The following is a 19,836-nucleotide window of genomic DNA, read 5'->3' as shown; positions in this document are numbered from 1 at the left end:
TTAAAAAAAAATTGAATTGTCCCTGGGCTGCAAACTCATTTAAACTGTGGAGATCAAAGTGATTTCTGTGGAGAGTAATGTTAGCGTTACTGGCAGGCTCTGTTCCCCCGAGACGCTGTTTCTAACTCGGCGTGAGAGCGCGCTCGAGGTCGCTGCTGGAGGAGCCGGCTGGAGGTATGTGCGCATGGCCGTGTGCTCCAGACGGCGGGAGGCTTTGCGGAGCTGCACACCGTGGAAAAAGTGCATCAAACTCAGATTGATAATCCTCTAACATCATTTGAGCTTATTGAGGTAATATATTAATATTGTAACAACAGATATTACAGATATAACGTCTATAATGAAGACGTGCCAACTTTGATGACGTGGTGTCCAGTATTTTAAGAGCAGAGGGTTTTTTCATTTCCTGGAAAGTTGCTGTTTTGGAGATGCGTGGTTTACATCGGACAGCGACGATATGTAATGTTACACAAACACGCAAAGTTCAAATTAAGCAAATATTGAATTAGTAGGTGGGGTTCCTCCATATTTTGTGTAAAGCCAGAGAGTATGGAATACACAGGGAGAAGAGACCCACATGTATGATAAGAACATTTCAGCAAGTATGAAGTTGATTTAAAAAATCCTGCTTTAATTTGTGCTGTCCAGCCCTCCCACAGCTCATCAAATATGGCATTCACATAAAAATATTTGCAAGACATTGTTGAGTGACACTCTCTCCCTCTTTCCCTCTCTCTCTCCCACACACACACACACTAGGGATGTCACGATACCAAAATTATGAGTTCGGTACCGATACCTGCCTAAGTATCTCGATACCGATACTCAAACGATACCACGGCAAAAACCTAAAACATCAGGAAACATGTGCCCAGTACTCTACTGAGCACATTTTCTCCCTTTCTATTTGTTTAGCAGAACTCTGCCAAGGTGTATTGAGTCATTTCATTTTGTGTTCAGTCTACTTTAGTAGGCTATGTGGGCTAATAATCCTGGGCTTCTAAATGTGTTTTATTTTGGCACAAGGAAGGGATATTAACATGTTGTCCTGTGTATTAATGAATGTCATTATGTTTCTTATTTGCATGCACAATAAATAGGCTATTGAAATATATGCTATGGTGGTGGTTTATTATATGGTGTAATTTTTCATGTCAGGTGTGTTTTTGACAATTAATCACTATATCATTAATAATTGGATTATTGTAAATATTAGTATGGGGGACATGGGATTGCTGCATGCCATGTAAGGGTTTAATGACCCTCTATGGCCTTGATTTAATTATTTAGTACATATTTGAGTCAGGGCCATGGTGTTATTGGGGCTTTTGCATTATGCAGTGGTCTGATGTCCCCTAGGTAGGCCAATTTTCAGAAAGTTGGCAAAAGAAAATGCGGTAGCCTATTATCCACGTAATGTTCCACTCACTACCATTATGCCTAATATCAGGAATGTTGAAGAGGAGGGGCAATTAATTGACGTGATTAAAAGATCTCCAGACGCCGCCAGGCAAACCCTCAAACGAGGGAAATGAACCCCGTTCTCTGATGTGAAAACATCCTAGCCTGATATTCAGACTGAAGTGGAGGGAATCATGATGGCTTGGTGACAGAGAGCACACTGCTGTCTGCCTCTGCGGAGCTGCTAACATTACACGTGTGTGCATTTGTCTCGCTATGAAAAACATCACATAGCCGTTCATGATTATACAGAGGTACGTAAAATGTATTACCAGACGGCACTCTTCAATTCGGCATATATATAATCCACGGAGAGGTTACAGTAAGTGAATAAAATGTCAATTCTGGATGTGAGTCATCTATTATCCCGCTCTCTTGCTCGTTAAAAGTGCATGTTTTTGAATGCAGTTTGGTTACATCATCCGCTCGTTGCGGCTCCCAGACGTTTGGTGAGCGGCGCCAACAGCGCCGGTCGCACACTGACGCAACTCATGACATTTTAAAAAGTATCGGTACTAAATTAACGTGGTATAGTACCGTTTTTAACGACAGGGTAGCGCGGTACCATTGTGGTACCGGTATATCGTGCATCCCTAGACGGCGGGAGGCTTTGCGAACTCAGATTGATAATCCTCTAACATCATTTGAGCTTATTCAGGTAATATATTAATATTGTAACGACAGATATTACAAATGTAACGTCTATAATGAAGACGTGCCAACTTTGATGACATGGTGTGCAGTATTTTAAGAGCAGAGGGTTTTTTCATTTCCTGAAAAGTTGCTGTTTTGGAGATGAGTGGTTTTCATCGGACAGCGACGATATGTAATGTTACACAAACACGCAAAGTTCAAATGAAGCAAATATTGAATTAGTAGATGGTAGTGATGCGCGGGTCAGGGTTTTTTAACTCATTGAGTGCCAGCCACTTTTGGAGAACGGACGCTCCCAGTGCCAGAGTTTCAGAGCGTTTTCAGTGATTTCTCGAGGCCCACAGAATATTGTGTGATATTACTATGTAAACACTGAACACGCACAAAGAACGATGAGACTCTCTTCTATCATCTGCAAAAAAAAGTTTATTGATCCCATTTTCCGTTCTTTAGTTATGAGCCGGAGAAGATAGCTTGATTTAACCAAAAACAGCAATTTTTTTCTAGAAGCTGAGATAATGAGCCTTTTGTGAAATTAAACATTTCAAGCACATCACTGACTCTGAAGCTAATATTTTCTAATGTAGTCACACCTCAAAAATAATTTCCTTCAATAAAACAGTGAAGGCCAGGGAATTTTGTTTGGCAGAATAATATTTTTTAGCTGCAACCAGCAGCGTGCGCTGCTGGTTGCAGCTTCTTGCTGGTCTTGATTTGCTGCTGGTGGGCATCGGATATTCTGGCTTGCGTTTGCCAATCCTGTCCTGCTGTCTGGGTCTGTCTGGGTCAGTGTTGTGTGCTGCTCTGCGTGCCCCCCCCCCCCCCCCCCCCCCGCCTCAACTGCACACTCCTCCTCCGTATGGGAGTGTCTCTGGTGGCTTTCTGCTGCGTTTGCTGTGCACAGTGAAGGTTGCGCGACATCCAGCTTTTTTACAGCATTCCGCGTGTGTTTGTCACCGGCTACCATGCTTCCAGTTGAGAATAATAACAACTCCATGGCTGATCATGCGGATGTGCTGTCGCAACGGACACGGAGGGGCTCAATTGTGGCAGCAGATTGGCTGCTGCAGGCACAGCTACAGTAATGTTATGCTTCATGCATATCGATGCATACGGATGCGATGCGATTTCCGTTTCCCCAACGACTTCTTCTTTGTTTTTTCCTCGCCTTTCTGTACTCTGGAGAGCACTGTCGCCACCTAAGGGTTCTGTAAAATAGGTTACACACCTTCAATAGCTCCCATATTTGTACAGGAGATGCCTGATGCTTTGATCCACGTCCCACCGTCAAAAAACGCAATTGACGAACATACTCGTCCTTGGCACTCTACGTTACTAAATGAAATGACGAACATGCTCGTCCATGGCACTCAATGAGTTAAGGCCCGCCCCAACCCAACCCGTCATTGGAGCCAGCCCGCCCCGCCCAGCCCGTTAAAATATCTGAAAATTCCTAACCCAGCCCAACCCAGCAGCCCGCAACGGCCAATTTAATGTAATATGTCTCCGGACTCAGGAGGAGCACAGCAGAGCTTCCAAGGTGTGCAAAGTAGCTAATAACTCTGTCTCTCTCCCCCCTCTCTCTCACACACACACACACACACACACACACACAGACACTCACATGCTGCCGTGCGCGACAACAGTTGTAGCCTAGGTCTGCTCTGGATGAGTTGCGCTGCTGCTTTCATGTCGGTCTTTCTTCAATTAATCCATGGTCTTCAGATAGCGATTCCCCAAAGTGCGGATGGCGTGACCGCAGTGTTTCAAATGGAGGTAGCAGGTATAGAGGTAGGCACTAGGCAGGCTACAGAAACAGTTCTTATTCTTCCCCATTTATTTTAATTACCTCATGCGCTCTCAATTGGCCATGTTGCAGTAGTAGGCTACTAAATGTAGTAGTGCAGCAGGTGCGCACACGGCTTGCAGATACGGCTAGACTCGCTGTCTGATTTCTTTTAATTACCTCGCTCTCAATTGTTCACAGCCTACTCACGTTGCAGTAAAGTTGACAAATAGATCACAGTCGAGTCCACAACAGAAAATCTGCGGTGGCATTATATGGACACTTCAAATAATAATTACCGGTACAGCGAATAATCCTTCCAAAATGTTTGTTTTGAGAGCACATAGGCTACCTCATTGAAGCATTTCTTTACTCCATGTAGGCTATAGAGAGTGCAGCAGGAGTCTGTCTGATTGTGTGTGAGAGAGAGTTCACGTCTTTAAGGTTAATTACTCTGCGTGTTTCACTGCTCTAAATTATTTAATAATGTTGCTTTGTCACGTTCTGAGCCTGCCCCGCCCGCACCTGCGATATTTTCATAATTTGCCAACCCAGCCCACCTGCGGGGCGGCCCAGCCCGCGGGACCCGGCGGGTTCTGGGTGACCCGCGCATCACTAGTAGATGGGGTTCCTCCATATTTTGTGTAAAGCCAGAGAGTATGGAATACACAGGGAGAAGAGACCCACATGTATGATAAGAACATTTCAGCAAGTATGAAGTTGATTTAAAAAATCCTGCTTTAATTTGTGCTGTCCAGCCCTCCCACAGCTCATCAAATATGGCATTCACAAAAAAAACGTATTTGCAAGACATTGTTGAGTGACACTCTCTCCCTCTTTCCCTCTCTCTCTCCCACACACACACACGCACACGCGCACACACACACACACACACACACGCACACGCACACGCACACGCACACGCACACACACGCACACACACACACAGACACACACACACAGTACTCTCTCTCTCTCTCTCTCTCTCTCTGACACACACACACACACACACATACACACAAATGAGATAACACTGTGAGTCATGTTTCGGGTCTAAACACTAATGTATGAGAGTAGTTCTGAACGTAAGCTTACTTTGATGTCACGTCAGTGATATATATTGAATATATTGAGATCCTGCGTCCACTCCGTTCTTGTGAGCATGACTGCTCACTACAGTGTGGCAGACTGTAGTGAAAAGCTTCTCCATCCACTAAGTGGTTTCTACTTTAGCCGTGCGTGACGACCGCATGTTTTTGATCATTGTCAGTTCCTCCAAAACATACAACTGTCGCTGTTTTCCACCTATGAGTTTTGTTGCTTCCACACATGTATCTCAGTCAAAATAAAAGCTCTCTGCAGAGCCATGTAATTGTGACCTCATGACATTTTTAAGGACATTTCATATTATTTTGAAGGCCAAGATTTATCATCAGTGGACCGTCGCTACTAAATGTATTTTATTAAACCGGACGGACAAACCCTGTCACACACACACACACACGTTTGTCCTCCTCGTTTTAGCCATCCTGGCTCGTCGTTCCTTCATGGTCAGGCCAGGAGGTTAAACATTTTAGGAAAAACATAAGCACAAGATTTAAGGGTGTTGTGTACAGCAAATTCTATTTTATGGACATCTTAACTCGGACCCTGAGGGAAATCTTAACCTAAGGTACTTTGTGCAACTGGGCCCTGACCTTTAGGGTGCTCAGCCCCCAATGAGAATGTGGCTGACCTCGGACCCGCTTGGGGCGTCCGGGGGCATAAACACCCCCTCCCCCCCCCACACACACACACACACACACACACACACACGCGCGCACACACACACACACACACACACACACACACACACACAGAGACACACACACACACACACACACACACACACATCTCGCTGTCACTCACCACGATCGCAGATTTAACTCCAAAACAGTAGCATTGTGGATGTAAGTGGATCTACATTTACTAGTTTAATATTATCAATTGCCTGGCCTCCCAGGATACCTCGTAATGTTGCATTTACCCCCATGCATATCGTTTGACCATTTTTTCAACTTATAAATGTATAAAACCAGAGGAAACTTGCGTTTTCTAGTGCTTCTCTATGGAGCTCTAAGCTGAGAATGTCCGAGTGTATTGTAGAGCTGCACGCGCTGTGATTGGCTCGTCTGCGTTCGGGGCGTGGCTTAGCGATAGGTCAATTGATCCCAAGTGAACCGCCCCATCTGCAAAGCCTTAGGGGAGTAACCCCACCCATCTACTGTTTAGGGATAAATAATTATTACACCTTTGACTAGGGGTGTCACGATACATTCAGTTCACGATACGATACGATACACGATATTGGGTTCACGATAACGATACGATACAATATTTTAACAATATTTTTTTGCAATCGATTTGTAAGTTGAGGGGGCATCCTCCACGCTAATTTGAGTGATTTCACCATTTTCATCCTCCGTGTCTGTAACGTCCCTCGTCTGTTCAAACAAAGCAATGAAAAGGAGAGCGAGCATGCAATCAGATGCAGATCAGTGCCACCATGTTCAGCTTCTTTTTCTCACGATATGAGATTTAATCTCAACGATACATATTGTCACGTTTTGATATCGCGATATATTGTGGGACGATATATTGTGACATCCCTACCTTTGACACTTAACACATTGAGTGCCAGCGACGCCATATGGCGTCATTAGAAATTTACCGTACAGTGCCAGCGACGCCAAATGGCGTCAGTAACTCCAAATTGTTTTTTTGACGGGGGGGTGTCGATCTAAGCTTCTTACGTCGCCTCTAACAATATTGTAGCTATTGGAGGTCGATAACCTATTTTACAAACCCATTAGGTGGCGACAGCACTCTCCTGATCAGAGAAAAAGGAGCCAAACACACAGAAATAGTCACTGGGCAAAAGGAGGAAATCGCATCGCATCCGTCCGTATGCATCGACGTGCATGAAGCACAACGAGCACAACGCCAGCTGTGCCCCCAGCAGCAGCATCCGCTGTCACAACTGAGCACCTCCGTGTACGCTGCAACAGCACATTCACATAATCAGCCTTATTATTCCGAACTGGAAGCATGCGAGCCCGTGACAAACACACGCGGAACCAAAAAGCTGAATGTCGCGCACCATTCACTGTGTGTGCGCAGCAAACTCAGCAGAGACTGAGAGCCAACAGACACATAAGACACACCCAGGAGGCGTGTGCAGTTGAGGGGGGGGGGGGGGGGAGCACGCAGAGCAGGCAGAGCAGCATACACTTCACCCAGACAGACCCAGACATCAGAAAATTAGCTTCAGAGTCAGTGATGTGCTTGAAATGTTTAATTTCACAAAAGGCTCATTATCTCAGCTCGTAGAAAAAAAGGGATGTTTTTGCTTCAATCAAGCTATCTTCTCCGGCTCATAACTAAAGAACGGAAAATGGGATCAATAAACTTTTTTTTGCAGGTGATAGAAGAGAGTCTCATCGTTATTTGTGCGTGTTCAGTGTTTACATAGTAATTATTAAAAAAATTATATGACTGTTTTAAAATGCATTGCGGCCTATGTGGCACAGCAAGCAACCTTTTGCCCAAGGGCCGTGGCACTCAAAGTGTTAAAAACCTATAAAAATACACAAAAATGTCAATTTCACCCACTTCCCGAGGTCGTAGAGACTCATGGACGATTTCGTTGTAAAGCCCATGCTCACTTCTTGGATAAGCGATGACAATTTCAGAAAGATCAGAGCGTCGGTTCCAGAGTTATTCAAGAAAATCTGGCAGGCTTAATTTGCATTTTCTCCCCATCATGCAATTCTGACCCTCTTAGAGACACAAAACCCTGAGTGAAACACATCTCTCAGAATCACCCCCCTGGCCGTTTGGGCATTCAGACATCTGCCTCCATTGGTCAAGGCCAGCCCAGACCTCCTATCTCATTTATTACATGCTTTATAAGGCATAGATAGTCCTCACTTTAGATGAGCTCACATGAAATACTTAACTAATGACTAGTAACTACCTTAATTAATCATGAGTTTGAGTATCAATAAGTGTTTATAACCATCTATTAACACTCACTAACCATGTCCAAATCATCCACAAATGTACACATAAATGTACATACGTTGTTTAATCATTTACTTACACGTTCTAAATGATCTTATGAACCATTAACAACTCCTAAGTAAATGGTTTGTAATTAATATAATACGTATTTATAAATGGTGCATCTATCATTTACAAAGTATGAGAATACAATCATTAAACACATTAGAGATTAGGTTATTAATCAGGAATAAAATGTTTATAACTGTGTTACTAATGCTTAGTGATGTATGAATAATGCTTTATAAATGATGAATTCATGATGAATTATGTATTTACTAATGGTTTATTAATACTTTATAGTGTATAGTTATTATAAAGTGTTACCACGTTGGGTGCTGCTCAGTGATTTTCACTGCACAGAGAGGTTATCGTTTCACAGCACACTGTGGGATATGTCACTAATCACAGTAACGTGAACGTTCACAATCATGACCACTAATCATTACATAATGTTAGGCAAACAACAGATGACTAAATAAATGGTTAATGATAATTGAATGACAACAATAGCCAATGAGCTGCATTGAGTCATTCGGTTAGAAATCCATGGTGCATTTTAATTGAATTAAACTTAATTGTAAATTGTATTACTAATGTATCAAACTTGGGGAGTGCGCTTAGGGGGGCCTGATGGAGTGCAGTGCTGAAATCTTTTGCAATTTGGCATAGCGCCACCTACTGGCAACACAGAAAGTAATTTATCTCAAGAACCGTTCTTCCGATTGACTTCAAACTTGGGGATTGCGCTGCTGGGAACCCGACAGAGTGCAGTGCCTAATTTAATGCTATTTGGCATAGCACCACCTATACTTGAAAACACAAAAAGTGGTTTATCATTTATGAGTGCTAAATGGAAAACATTTTAAAGTTGTTTGTCTCCATCACTAATTCTCATGCAGACTGAGTGGCTGTCAGCTGTCAGAGAGAAGCTGTGAAGCTCTGGCCTCACTTCTCAGCTCCCAGTCCTGCAGTCTGAGAGAGCTGGACCTAAGTGACAACGAGCTTCACGATTCAGAGATGAAGCTGGTCTCTGCTGGACTGCAGAGTCCACACTGCAGACTGGAGACTCTCAGGTAAGATCCATTCACAGCTTTCCTCATGTGATTTGACACGGCTCCCACAGCTCATCAAATATGGCATTCACAAAAAAAATTTATTTGCAAGACATTGTTGAGTGACACTCTCTCCCTCTTTCTCTCACACACACAATTCTCTCTCTCTCTCTCTCTCTCTCTCTCTCTCTCTCTCTCTCTCTCTCTCTCTCCACACACAAATGAGATAACACTGTGAGTCATGTTTCGGGTCTAAACACTAATGTATGAGAGTAGTTCTGAACGTAAACTTACTTTGATGTCACATCAGTGATATATATTGAATATATTGAGATCCCGCGTCCACTCCGTTCTTGTGAGCATGACTGCTCACTACAGTGTGGCAGACTGTAGTAAAAAGCTTCTCCATCCACTAAGTGGTTTCTACTTTAGCCGTGCGTGACGACCGCATGTTTTTGATCATTGTCAGTTCCTCCAAAACATACAACTGTTGCTGTTTTCAACCTATGAGTTTTGTTGCTTCCACACATGTATCTCAGTCAAAATAAAAGCTCTCTGCAGAGCCATGTCATTGTGACCTCATGACATTTCATATTACACACACACACACACACACACACACACACACACACACACACACACACACACACACACACACACACACACACACACACACACACACACACACACACACACAGGGCCCAGTTGCACAAAGCTCCTTATGTAAAGATTTCCATTAGGGTCCGAGTTAAGGTGTCCATAAAATAGAATCGACTACACAAAACACCCTTAAATCTTCTCGATAAGGTTAAACATTTTAGGGAAAACATAAGCACAAGATTTAAGGGTGTTTTGTACGATTCTATTTTATGGACAGTGGACACCTTAACTCGGACACAAGTACAAAGTAACATTTGCTTTGTAGGCATAAACACAAGTAAAATAAAACTAGAAAAGTGCAGTCAGTAGAGTGCAGGGGCCGGTTGCACCAACTGGTCTTACACTGGTCTTAAGCTAAGTTGGTCGTAACTTTACGACCTAACAGCTACGCCGGTTGCACCAAGACGACTTAAGCCTTATTTTCACTAAGACCAGGCGTAACTCCTACGCCTCGTCAGGAGGAGGCGTAGAGCCTGCCTGTAACAGAGATCTCCGCGGAGACCTTTTTGACCGTCATCGTCGTAACACCGCCAGTTCGCCGTCTTTGAAAGCACGACGTTAGATTATAACTAACTAGTTAACCTAACCCGCCTTCCAAAATGTTGCCGTTAGTTTTTTAGAAGTTAATACATAGAATTGGGAACGTTACATTCAATTTCATTCAGACTGACTCTGTCTGCTCAATCGCCGCCATTTTTCCCCCGGAGCGAGGGAGGGTTAGAGGAGGGAGGGTGTTTTACAGTAGTGGCTGAGAGAGCGTAGTGGCACAGTGCTCCAAGCAGGTCGCGAGGCACATTTTTTGCAACATCATCCAATCAGGGTGCATTCCCTGGCAATTCACATGGACGCGCATTGCTACGACCAGCATAGTTAAGACCAGACATAAGCCGTGTTGGTGCAACAGGCGTAAGTCCATGGTCTTAACTAAGACCGACGTAGGAGTTACGACCAGGCATAGTTAAGACCAGTTGGTGCAACCGGCCCCAGATCTCCACCAGGTGCTGCTACACCTCACCATGGACAAACCCAAATCCAACTGCTAAGAAAACCACTTGCAGATTACAAGGCAACATTAATATTGTTTAAAGGTCCATTCAGCGATGTTTTTGTGTTAAAATAGCCTAAATGTTAAATGGCTCTATATTCTGACAGCAATCACTGAAATAGAGTGTTTGGTCAGTAACTCCAAACCCCCCGCTGTACTCTGTCTCTCTTCTGTAGACATATAGTCCACCTCCCACTATCCAATCAGAGAAATGTTGACATTTTCTGGGAAACAGAAGGTCAGATCGCGATGGCTCTAAAGGACTATAATGTATTTTTTCACAATTGTGAATTGAGACTGGCTGCCACAGCTGTCAATCATCCCTTTGTATATCGTCAAATAACTACTTAAAAACAAACTGATCAGAAACATGATCACTTGAACATGCATTAGCATGATAAGAACGATCTAAAATGATAGAAACCACCTTTGGGAAATAATATCTGATGTGTACATTGATCGTTTAGTTTGGCTCATTTCCCACCCACTAACATGGCGGAGGCGGGACTTGTGACCTATACTGGGACTGACCGCCAGGGCGGCGATCTAAGATGATTTGGCCTCACTGAAAAGAGCTGATATCCTGTCCATTCTTTTTACAGTCAATGATCTATACCTCCATATAATGAAACTGTGTGTGTGTGTGTGTGTGTGTGTGTGTGTGTGTGTGTGTGTGTGTGTGTGTGTGTGTGTGTGTGTGTGTGTGCAGGCTGTCAGGCTGTATGATCTCAGAGGAAGGCTGTGCTTCCCTGGCCTCAGCTCTGAGCTCCAACCCCTCCCATCTGAGAGAGCTGGACCTGAGCTACAATCATCCAGGAGCCTCAGTGAAGGTCCTCTCTGATGGACTGGAGGATCCACACTGGAGACTGGAGACTCTCAGGTATTGAGAGACAACGCCTGCTAGAAGGCTGAGAGTCACACACATCTTCTCTGTCTCAGTGAGAAGAGGAGGAATCTGCTCATCTGACTTTGTTTATTCCTCCAGTGTGGACCATGGTGGAGCGCAGAGGCTGAAACCAGGTCTGAGGAAATGTAAGTGTGTATTTAGTTTGATTCATTAACAAACTAACTTCAATGTCAGAATCAGAGTTATTTTATTCACCCAGGTATGTTTTCACTTACAAGGAAACTGACTTGGTGTGACCGCCTCATTTTAGTAGTATGAACGACCGTGGACAATAGCTCCCTCTTGAGGGACTTTCTAAGAGACTTAATGTGAAAGCAGCTGTGAGCCTATAACCATTATGACTTATAAGCGTATATAACCCTAACCCTCCTGAGGGACTTTCTAAGAGACTTAATGTGAAAGCAGCTGTGAGCCTATAACCATTATGACTTATAAGCGTATATAACCCTAACCCTCCTGAGGGACTTTCTAAGAGAGAACAGTTCAAGTAAAAAAATATAGCTGCACGCGGCAATTGAGGCGTCCAGGCACAATTTGAAAAGACAGACAGAGAGACAAAACATTACTATACTGTAGGTATATAGACACATATATAGAGAAATACAGATAAGATATGAACTTTTTGCATTTTTAGCACCCACTAGTGGTAGTTTGGGGCCGTGGGCAGTTTGCAGGCCGTGCACCCGGTGCCGGGAAGATAGCAAGCAGCTTTGTGCTCCCAAACGCACCCGTGGGCGTGCTGCTCTGAAAAGTAGGTGTGTCCATGGAAAATCCTGACACACTGCCATCGTACAGATGAGCACAAACAACTGTGTTTAGACGAGCTGAGACCACTTCTTACCACAATCTACACCTCTCTCTCTCTCTCTCTCTCTCTCTCTCTCTCTCTCTCTCTCTCTCTCTCTCTCTCTCTCTCTGGTTTATAACTTCATAAAGAAATGAAAGACCCACTTATTTAAAAAAAAAAAACTCAAATAGTAATATAATATTACAACTACTACTAATAATAATAAATAAATAACTTTATTTATATAGGACGAATCAGCATGACATCACAACAACAAAAACAGCACTTAGTGAACTCAGTTAACTAGTATGAGTTGTGCCAAACAAACGTTAATATCTCAAAAACTATCCATCACATCACTTATATTTAGACTTTGTGAGTGAGAGCAGAAGTAGCTCAAGGGTTTGATGTATAATATATGTATGTTGTGTTAAAGTTGTGTGAACTGTCACAGTTTTGTGTGGATTTAGTCTAAAGTACAGCCTGCTATGTGAGACACACTCAAGGCTGGTCCCATTATAAAGGCTGAAAAAAGCATCAAACATAAACTGTGATTTCTCAAAGAGTACAAACGATAAATTAAAGCTGAGTTAAGATAAAGTCCTAAAAGTGCTGACTCGTTGAAAGTTTAAATGGAGTGTTAAAGTATGAAGGAGCAGTCAGAGGTCAAAGAGGGCGTGGTTTCACATTGAACTCTGTTTAAAACCAACAGCAGTTTCCTCCAGAAGCTGTGAAGCGGTTTGTTCCAAACAGCCTGATCCCTCATCCAGCAGCTTTCATCAGATCAAATACAGCGCAAAGTGCTTCACACACACACACACACACACACACACACACACACACACACACACACACACACACACACACACACAGACAGACAGACAGACACACACACACACACACACACACAGACACACACACACACACACACACACACACACACACACACACACACACACACACACACACTAGGGTTTAATCCCGGGAAACGGGATTCCCGGGAAATGGCATCCAACCCATTTCCTGTTTTCTGGAAAATGAATGACGGGAAACCGGGAAAAAATGTTGTTGTATTTTTACATGCAGAACATATTGGAATAGGCCTATATTTAGAAATATGCAGACAGTTTACTTTCTTAAATGATGTAGCCTATGTTTTAAAATAACATGTAATATATTAGGCTACTGTAAGCATTGTAAAGTCATTAAATGATCACGATGTACATGTATAGACCTTATTCTCTAACCCTGGACAGCACCATATTGTTGACATACCGTCCTGCGCGCACACAGCGCTGCAGCTGACAACTAGTAACAGCCTTATTGTCGTTTCTGTTCCATTACAAAATAGGGATGCTAATGACACCAATAAAAACCCCACAGTTGTTATTTGTATGCTGCCGACGGCAGCCGTTAATGCCTGTAATAAATAAACAAAAGAACGAGGTGAACAGACTTTGCTGTGAGGAGCTGTCAGAAAGTTTCACCTGTCTCAACTAACTATCCACACATCTCCTGTGCTGCTAACGTATCCTCAGTGTCGCTCCCTTCACGTCTGAGGACGGTAGAGATAGAAACAAACCACGGGGACTTTATTGCTGTCATTACTACAGCCATGCCTAATGCAAGTCACCATCCGAACACAATTGGAACGATACAGGTAACGCTAACAGCGGCTAGCTTCCTATAAACGCTGCTCTTACATAGGCTGTCACTTTGAGAGCTGCTGCGTTATGTCAACAATATGGCGGCGGTGGGCGTGTCAGTACGTGAGTGACGTCAATCGAATAAGGTCTATAGGCATTTCAGAGACATCAAAGTGAATCAATCAACCAACAATCAATCAATTTTCTATTTATATAGCGCCAAATAACGAGGTATTGCAGGCAGATTTTAATACTATCTTCTCTGACAACAATGCTACAGCCAGTCATTTGAAATTTGATATCCTTTGCAGAGTGGAATTAATTTCTGATTTTATTTCTGCGTGTTTTGGCCATGTGCCTTTGTGCGCTGTGCGCCGGTGGAACACACTGAAAGCTTATTGCACAACATAGCCTAATAAACACAAAGCCCACAATGTTTCTTTTCTTTTCTACACTTCTGACTTGCTTGAGGGGATTGTGCCATGACCGTTAATGCAGTAGCCTACGAGACGGAGATTGAGCACCGTGCAAACTTCACCAGCGGTGAAAACGACAATCAGCCCAGCCGTGCGTCCTCGGTTCGTGTGCCCCAGGTTGGGCAATGGGCATGATGGTCTGGTTGTAGGCGATGTCCGTGCACAGAGGGGTGGAGATAGTCTGATACAGCCGTGCTCCGGTATGCGGTATGGAGATGTCTGGGCACGGCTGGAAGACGAGCAGTGCAGCCCATATAAAAGCACACGTTGACAGGTATCAGACAGCATTGATGTTGTGCGTAAAAGAGCGTGAAAACAGGCGGATCGACGCATTTACGGCTCCTTTCTTCCACGGCAGTTTCCACAACTCTCTAAGAAAATATTTAGCCTACAGGATTTATTCATACGTCAATCCAGGCGATTGGTGAATTATATAAACTCTAACGGCACTATAGCCTAATACATATATAGGTGCAGCCTACTAAAAACAGCCTAAAAAGTTAGTTAAATTGTGATGTTTTGCCTTAGTTAATTAATATTAATGGCACCAAATAATACATTCATCATAGGTATATTTCTCCTTATATTTCTCCTACTATAAAAAAAAAAGATAAACGTCAAATTTCCCGGGATTCCCGTGAAAGAGGTCTTAATTTCCCGTTTCCCGGTATGGCTCATTTTCGGGAAAAATATGAAACCCTAACACACACACACACACACACACACACACACACACACACACACACACACACACACACACACACACATATACACACACACACACACGCACACACACACACACACACACACATTATTCAAACCATAAGGAATAAGATCATAGAAAAGACAAACCATCTCACTCTGCCCATTGATTGAGACAATTATGCATGAGGAGATTCTGTTCCAACACACACACACACGCACGCACACACACACACACACACACCTAGACACACACGCACACACACATGCCCACACATAGACACACACGCACACACACAGACACAGACACACACACATGCGCACACATAAACACACACACAGACACAGGCACACACACATGCGCACACATAGACACACACACATGCGCACACATAGAGCAGGGCTCGACATTAACGGATGCCCGGTTCCGGGCAACCCAAAAAATTGACAACCATTTCTTGGCCTTTGGTTGCCATAGTGGCAACCACGTTTTAACATGTAAAAAATAAGCACAGCAGCAAACAGCTAAATATGCACCAAATACATATTTTTTAATACTTGAGTGACACGCTGACATTTTATTGCTGTTACAATGGGAACGATGTTGCTAAATATCAGAAGGAACCCAGTAGACACGTGCGGTGTGTTTACTCAGGTCAGACGCTGCGCGCACACCGGCTCAGCTGCAAGCACACGTTTGATATGGCCAAACAGATAGAAGTTGTCTGGCTGTGTGAAAGCCCCAACTAACATTAACCTGGTGTGGTGTCAACTAGAGGTCGACCGATATTGCTTTTTCAATGGCCGATGCCGATCTTCAGAGAGCAGGGCGGCCGATGGCCGATATATAATGCCGATTATTTATTTATTTTTCATTCGATAAAATACGATTAAAATAAACTCCTCAAAAAAAGTTTGGAAACGTTATTTTGCTCGATTATTTCTCCCCTTTAATAAGACCAATTGGTATTGTATTTTATATAGTTGGAAAGCCTGATTAGTCACCTTTACAACGGGGTACAACTTGTAAGGATTGTGCATTCGTGGAATGAGAAACACACAGCTAAACGTGTGGGTAGCGCCCCCAAAAAATGTGCAATATTCTTCTGTTGGTATTTTTTTTTAAAGAAATCTAGTAGCCTAGATTTCCATTATCCATTCATGCACATTGAAAATCGAATATAACATTATACATCTAATATAAGATGTTATCTTAGCCAGTACAGTAACATGTTTTTGATTATTCTTTTTATTAAATAGAAAAATACATTGGGTTATGCGGTATAGATTTCAGTAGTGACTGGTAGGCTATAGCGAGAGAGCAGTATGTCAGAGAACTCATTCATGCACTGTTCTATACATTAACAATAATAATAATAATAATAATGTAACTGTTTAGATTTGCTGTCATTTGATGGGAGAAGTGTGTTTGCAGAAGATGGTGGTGACTGAGGAAACGTAACGTTACAGTAGGCTCATGGGTGCATGAGAAGACTCACATTCAGTGGCGGACTGCATAATCGGGCACGTCGGGCAAATGCCCGGTGGCCTGGCCTGGCCTGGCCTGGCAAAAAAAAAAAAAAAAAAAGTTTTTTTTTGCAGGCCGATGCCGATTAATTAAAAATGCCAATAATCGGCCCCAATTAATCGGCCGGCCGATTAATCGGTCGACCTCTAGTGTCAACATCACAAATGAACGAGCAAGAAAGATGATTCGACTGACAAATAACCAGATGAACCGCTTGCACGAAAAAACAATGGCATTTGAGAAAAAGAGGACAACCGTGTCAGGAGAAACACACCTACTCGTAAACTATGTATGAATGTAACGAGGCGAAGTGCGTCTGAACTGCACGCGGAAAGTATTCCACGAGAAAACACCCGCGTGTCATACATACGCAGCCCATGAGATCGGGTTGGAGAGAGAGGGATTGCGGCGGGGACAGAGCGGGCGGGCCATCAACATAAAAATAGATATCATTCATATATATCTCAATGTTTGGGGCCCCATGCAAAATCTTAGAGTGGGGGCCCCAAACCACTGTCATCATAGTATGAACATGAATGAGAGGCATAGGCTACTTCAATTATCAATAACACGTTTAATTAATAAATTAGGCACAATATGAACAATAACTGCTAAAAAATATATGAAAATGAAAGTTCACAAATATTAATTAAACAAATCCTTTCAGTGCAAATGCATTATAAAAACAAAAAATAACTAAGATTTGTTTAGAAAACGAAATTACACAAATGTATTATTATTATTATTATCATTATGTAACCTCCTCTTGCCCCCTGTAGGCTCTGACCAGCAGAGTCACATACACAGCAGTATCTACAATGAGCTGGATGTTATACTGGCCTAAGTATATCATTTCAATAACAGGATCCTGAGTTTCTAGCTGTTGGTGTTGAGCTGGCTAGATCTCCTATTTATCAGTAAGAGTCAGTTCAGGCTTGAATAAATGAATAATAGCGCGGTGCCTCCACTGTGGAATTACTCAACTCTATGAGCTAAATGTGTATTCCCCAGAAATAAAAGTAAGTATGTGTGTATCAGTATGTAAGTGTAAACCTAATAATAATAAATTGTTCAGGACAACAAGATAAAAAGGAATAACAAATATAAATGTATTTAGATTGTGTCGTATTGGTTTAACACAAAATAAACACAAAATTCACAATACCAGGAATCTTAAAATAACAATAAACGTTTCAAGTTTACCCAATAATAAGATAAAAGTTCCAAATGTACCTTGTGTTAATTTACCTTATAGTGCAAAAATACCCCAAAGAAAATATGTAGGCCACTCACGATCCAGCCACGTTAATCCTCTTCTCGCGATTTTGCGGCGTTATTTAAGCTGACTGTCCCTCACGCGGGTTCGAAAAGAGGGGCGGCTTTAGCTCAGGAGGTAGAGCGGGTCGGCCAATGACGCAAGGGTTGGCGGCTCGATCCCCGCTCCCTCCCAGCTGCTGTCGTTGTGTCCTTGGGCAAGACACTTAACCCTCCTTGCTCCCGATGCGTGGCAGCCTGCCGCCATTGGTGTATGAATGGGTGAATGTAGACTATCTACTGATTGTAATGCGCTATATAAATGCAGGCCATTTACCATTTACCATTTCGAGCAGAAACGTCCGTCTTGATAGTAAGTTACGAGACTTGCACGTTATCACTTTAGTCATGAAAACAACAAAACGGCTCGGCTTGGCTTCACTTCACTTCAAACTGTAGAAAAGAGTTTCGGACTGCGACACGCACACGAGTCTCGACTGCACAGTAATATTTGTGCCAATACCTTGACGTATTTCAGTCAACAAATATTATTATCTCCAAACGTTAAACTTTGTTTTATACTGCACGCAGCTCAGTTCCCAAACGTCTTCACATGTGTCTCTCTCTGACCAGAGTGGTGACAGCCTAGTATGCTTTCCGGATTCCTCCTAGCCCCACCCCAGAGTCATTTTTCATTGGCTTAGAGCACAGCAGCGCGATCCCCGATTGGCTTAGCAACATGTCACTCAACAAACAATAAGAACTTGGCGCAAATAGGAAAATGAACATTCACAAGAAAACAAGCATCACAGTGAATGTAGTTTCTCATTAAATTCACCCATACTGGAATAAAAACACTCTAATCACATTTCCCATAAGAAAGAAAACACTGTTATCACGTTTCTCATTTACCTATATTTCTGAGGTCTCTACAATTATTACTACTACACCCGGTGCGCGCACTGAATAGGCCTATTATACTATATACTATAAAGACGTTTTTGTTTTCTTGTGTTCAGACATAGGTTTATAGATGTTATTTATTTACCTTTTTACCTATTTACGCTGTCAGTGCGACTGCTTCTGAAGAAGACGAGAGTTGACTCGTCGAAACTGTCAAGGTAAATAAATAACATCTATAAACCTATGTCTGAACACAAGAAAACAAAAACGTCTATGTAAAAATGAAGACATGATGAACATCATTGAACTATATACTATAAACTATTATACTATATACTATAGACTATTATACTATATACTATAGACTATTATACTATATACTATAGACTATTATAATATATACTATAGACTATTATACTATATACTATAGACTATTATACTATATACTATAGACTATTATACTATATACTATATACTATTATACTATATACTATAAACTATTATACTATATACTATAGACTATTATACTATATACTATAGACTATTATACTATATACTATAGACTATTATACTATATACTATAGACTATTATACTATATACTATAGACTATTATACTATATACTATAGACTATTATACTATAGACTATAGACTATTATACTATAGACTATAGACTATTATACTATATACTATAGACTATTATACTATATACTATAGACTATTATACTATATACTATAAACTATTATACTATATACTATAGACTATTATAATATATACTATAAACTATTATACTATATACTATAGACTATTATACTATATACTATAGACTATTATACTATATACTATAGACTATTATACTATATACTATAGA

At 42.1% G+C, this 19,836-nt stretch overlaps 1 protein-coding gene across 1 annotated transcript in view; it reads left to right on the top strand.

The window, feature by feature from the left end:
* LOC310789175 (protein NLRC3-like) overlaps positions 1–19,836 on the top strand; it is a gene marked incomplete at its 5' end in the record, with an annotated part of 39,957 nt that overhangs the window by 11,050 nt on the left and 9,071 nt on the right. The window contains 3 exons of the mRNA XM_083650763.1: positions 8,905–9,078; positions 11,472–11,642; positions 11,748–11,794. Coding sequence (XP_083506889.1) covers positions 8,905–9,078; positions 11,472–11,642; positions 11,748–11,794 — 392 coding nt within the window. The remainder of the gene's footprint in view (positions 1–8,904; positions 9,079–11,471; positions 11,643–11,747; positions 11,795–19,836) is intronic.

Source organism: Poromitra crassiceps (genome assembly GCF_964638095.1).
Source record: "Poromitra crassiceps genome assembly, chromosome: 14".
NCBI classification, from domain to species: domain Eukaryota; kingdom Metazoa; phylum Chordata; class Actinopteri; order Beryciformes; family Melamphaidae; genus Poromitra; species Poromitra crassiceps.
Note: the sequence above shows the minus strand (reverse complement) of the source record. Positions and strands in the feature narration are given on the sequence as shown.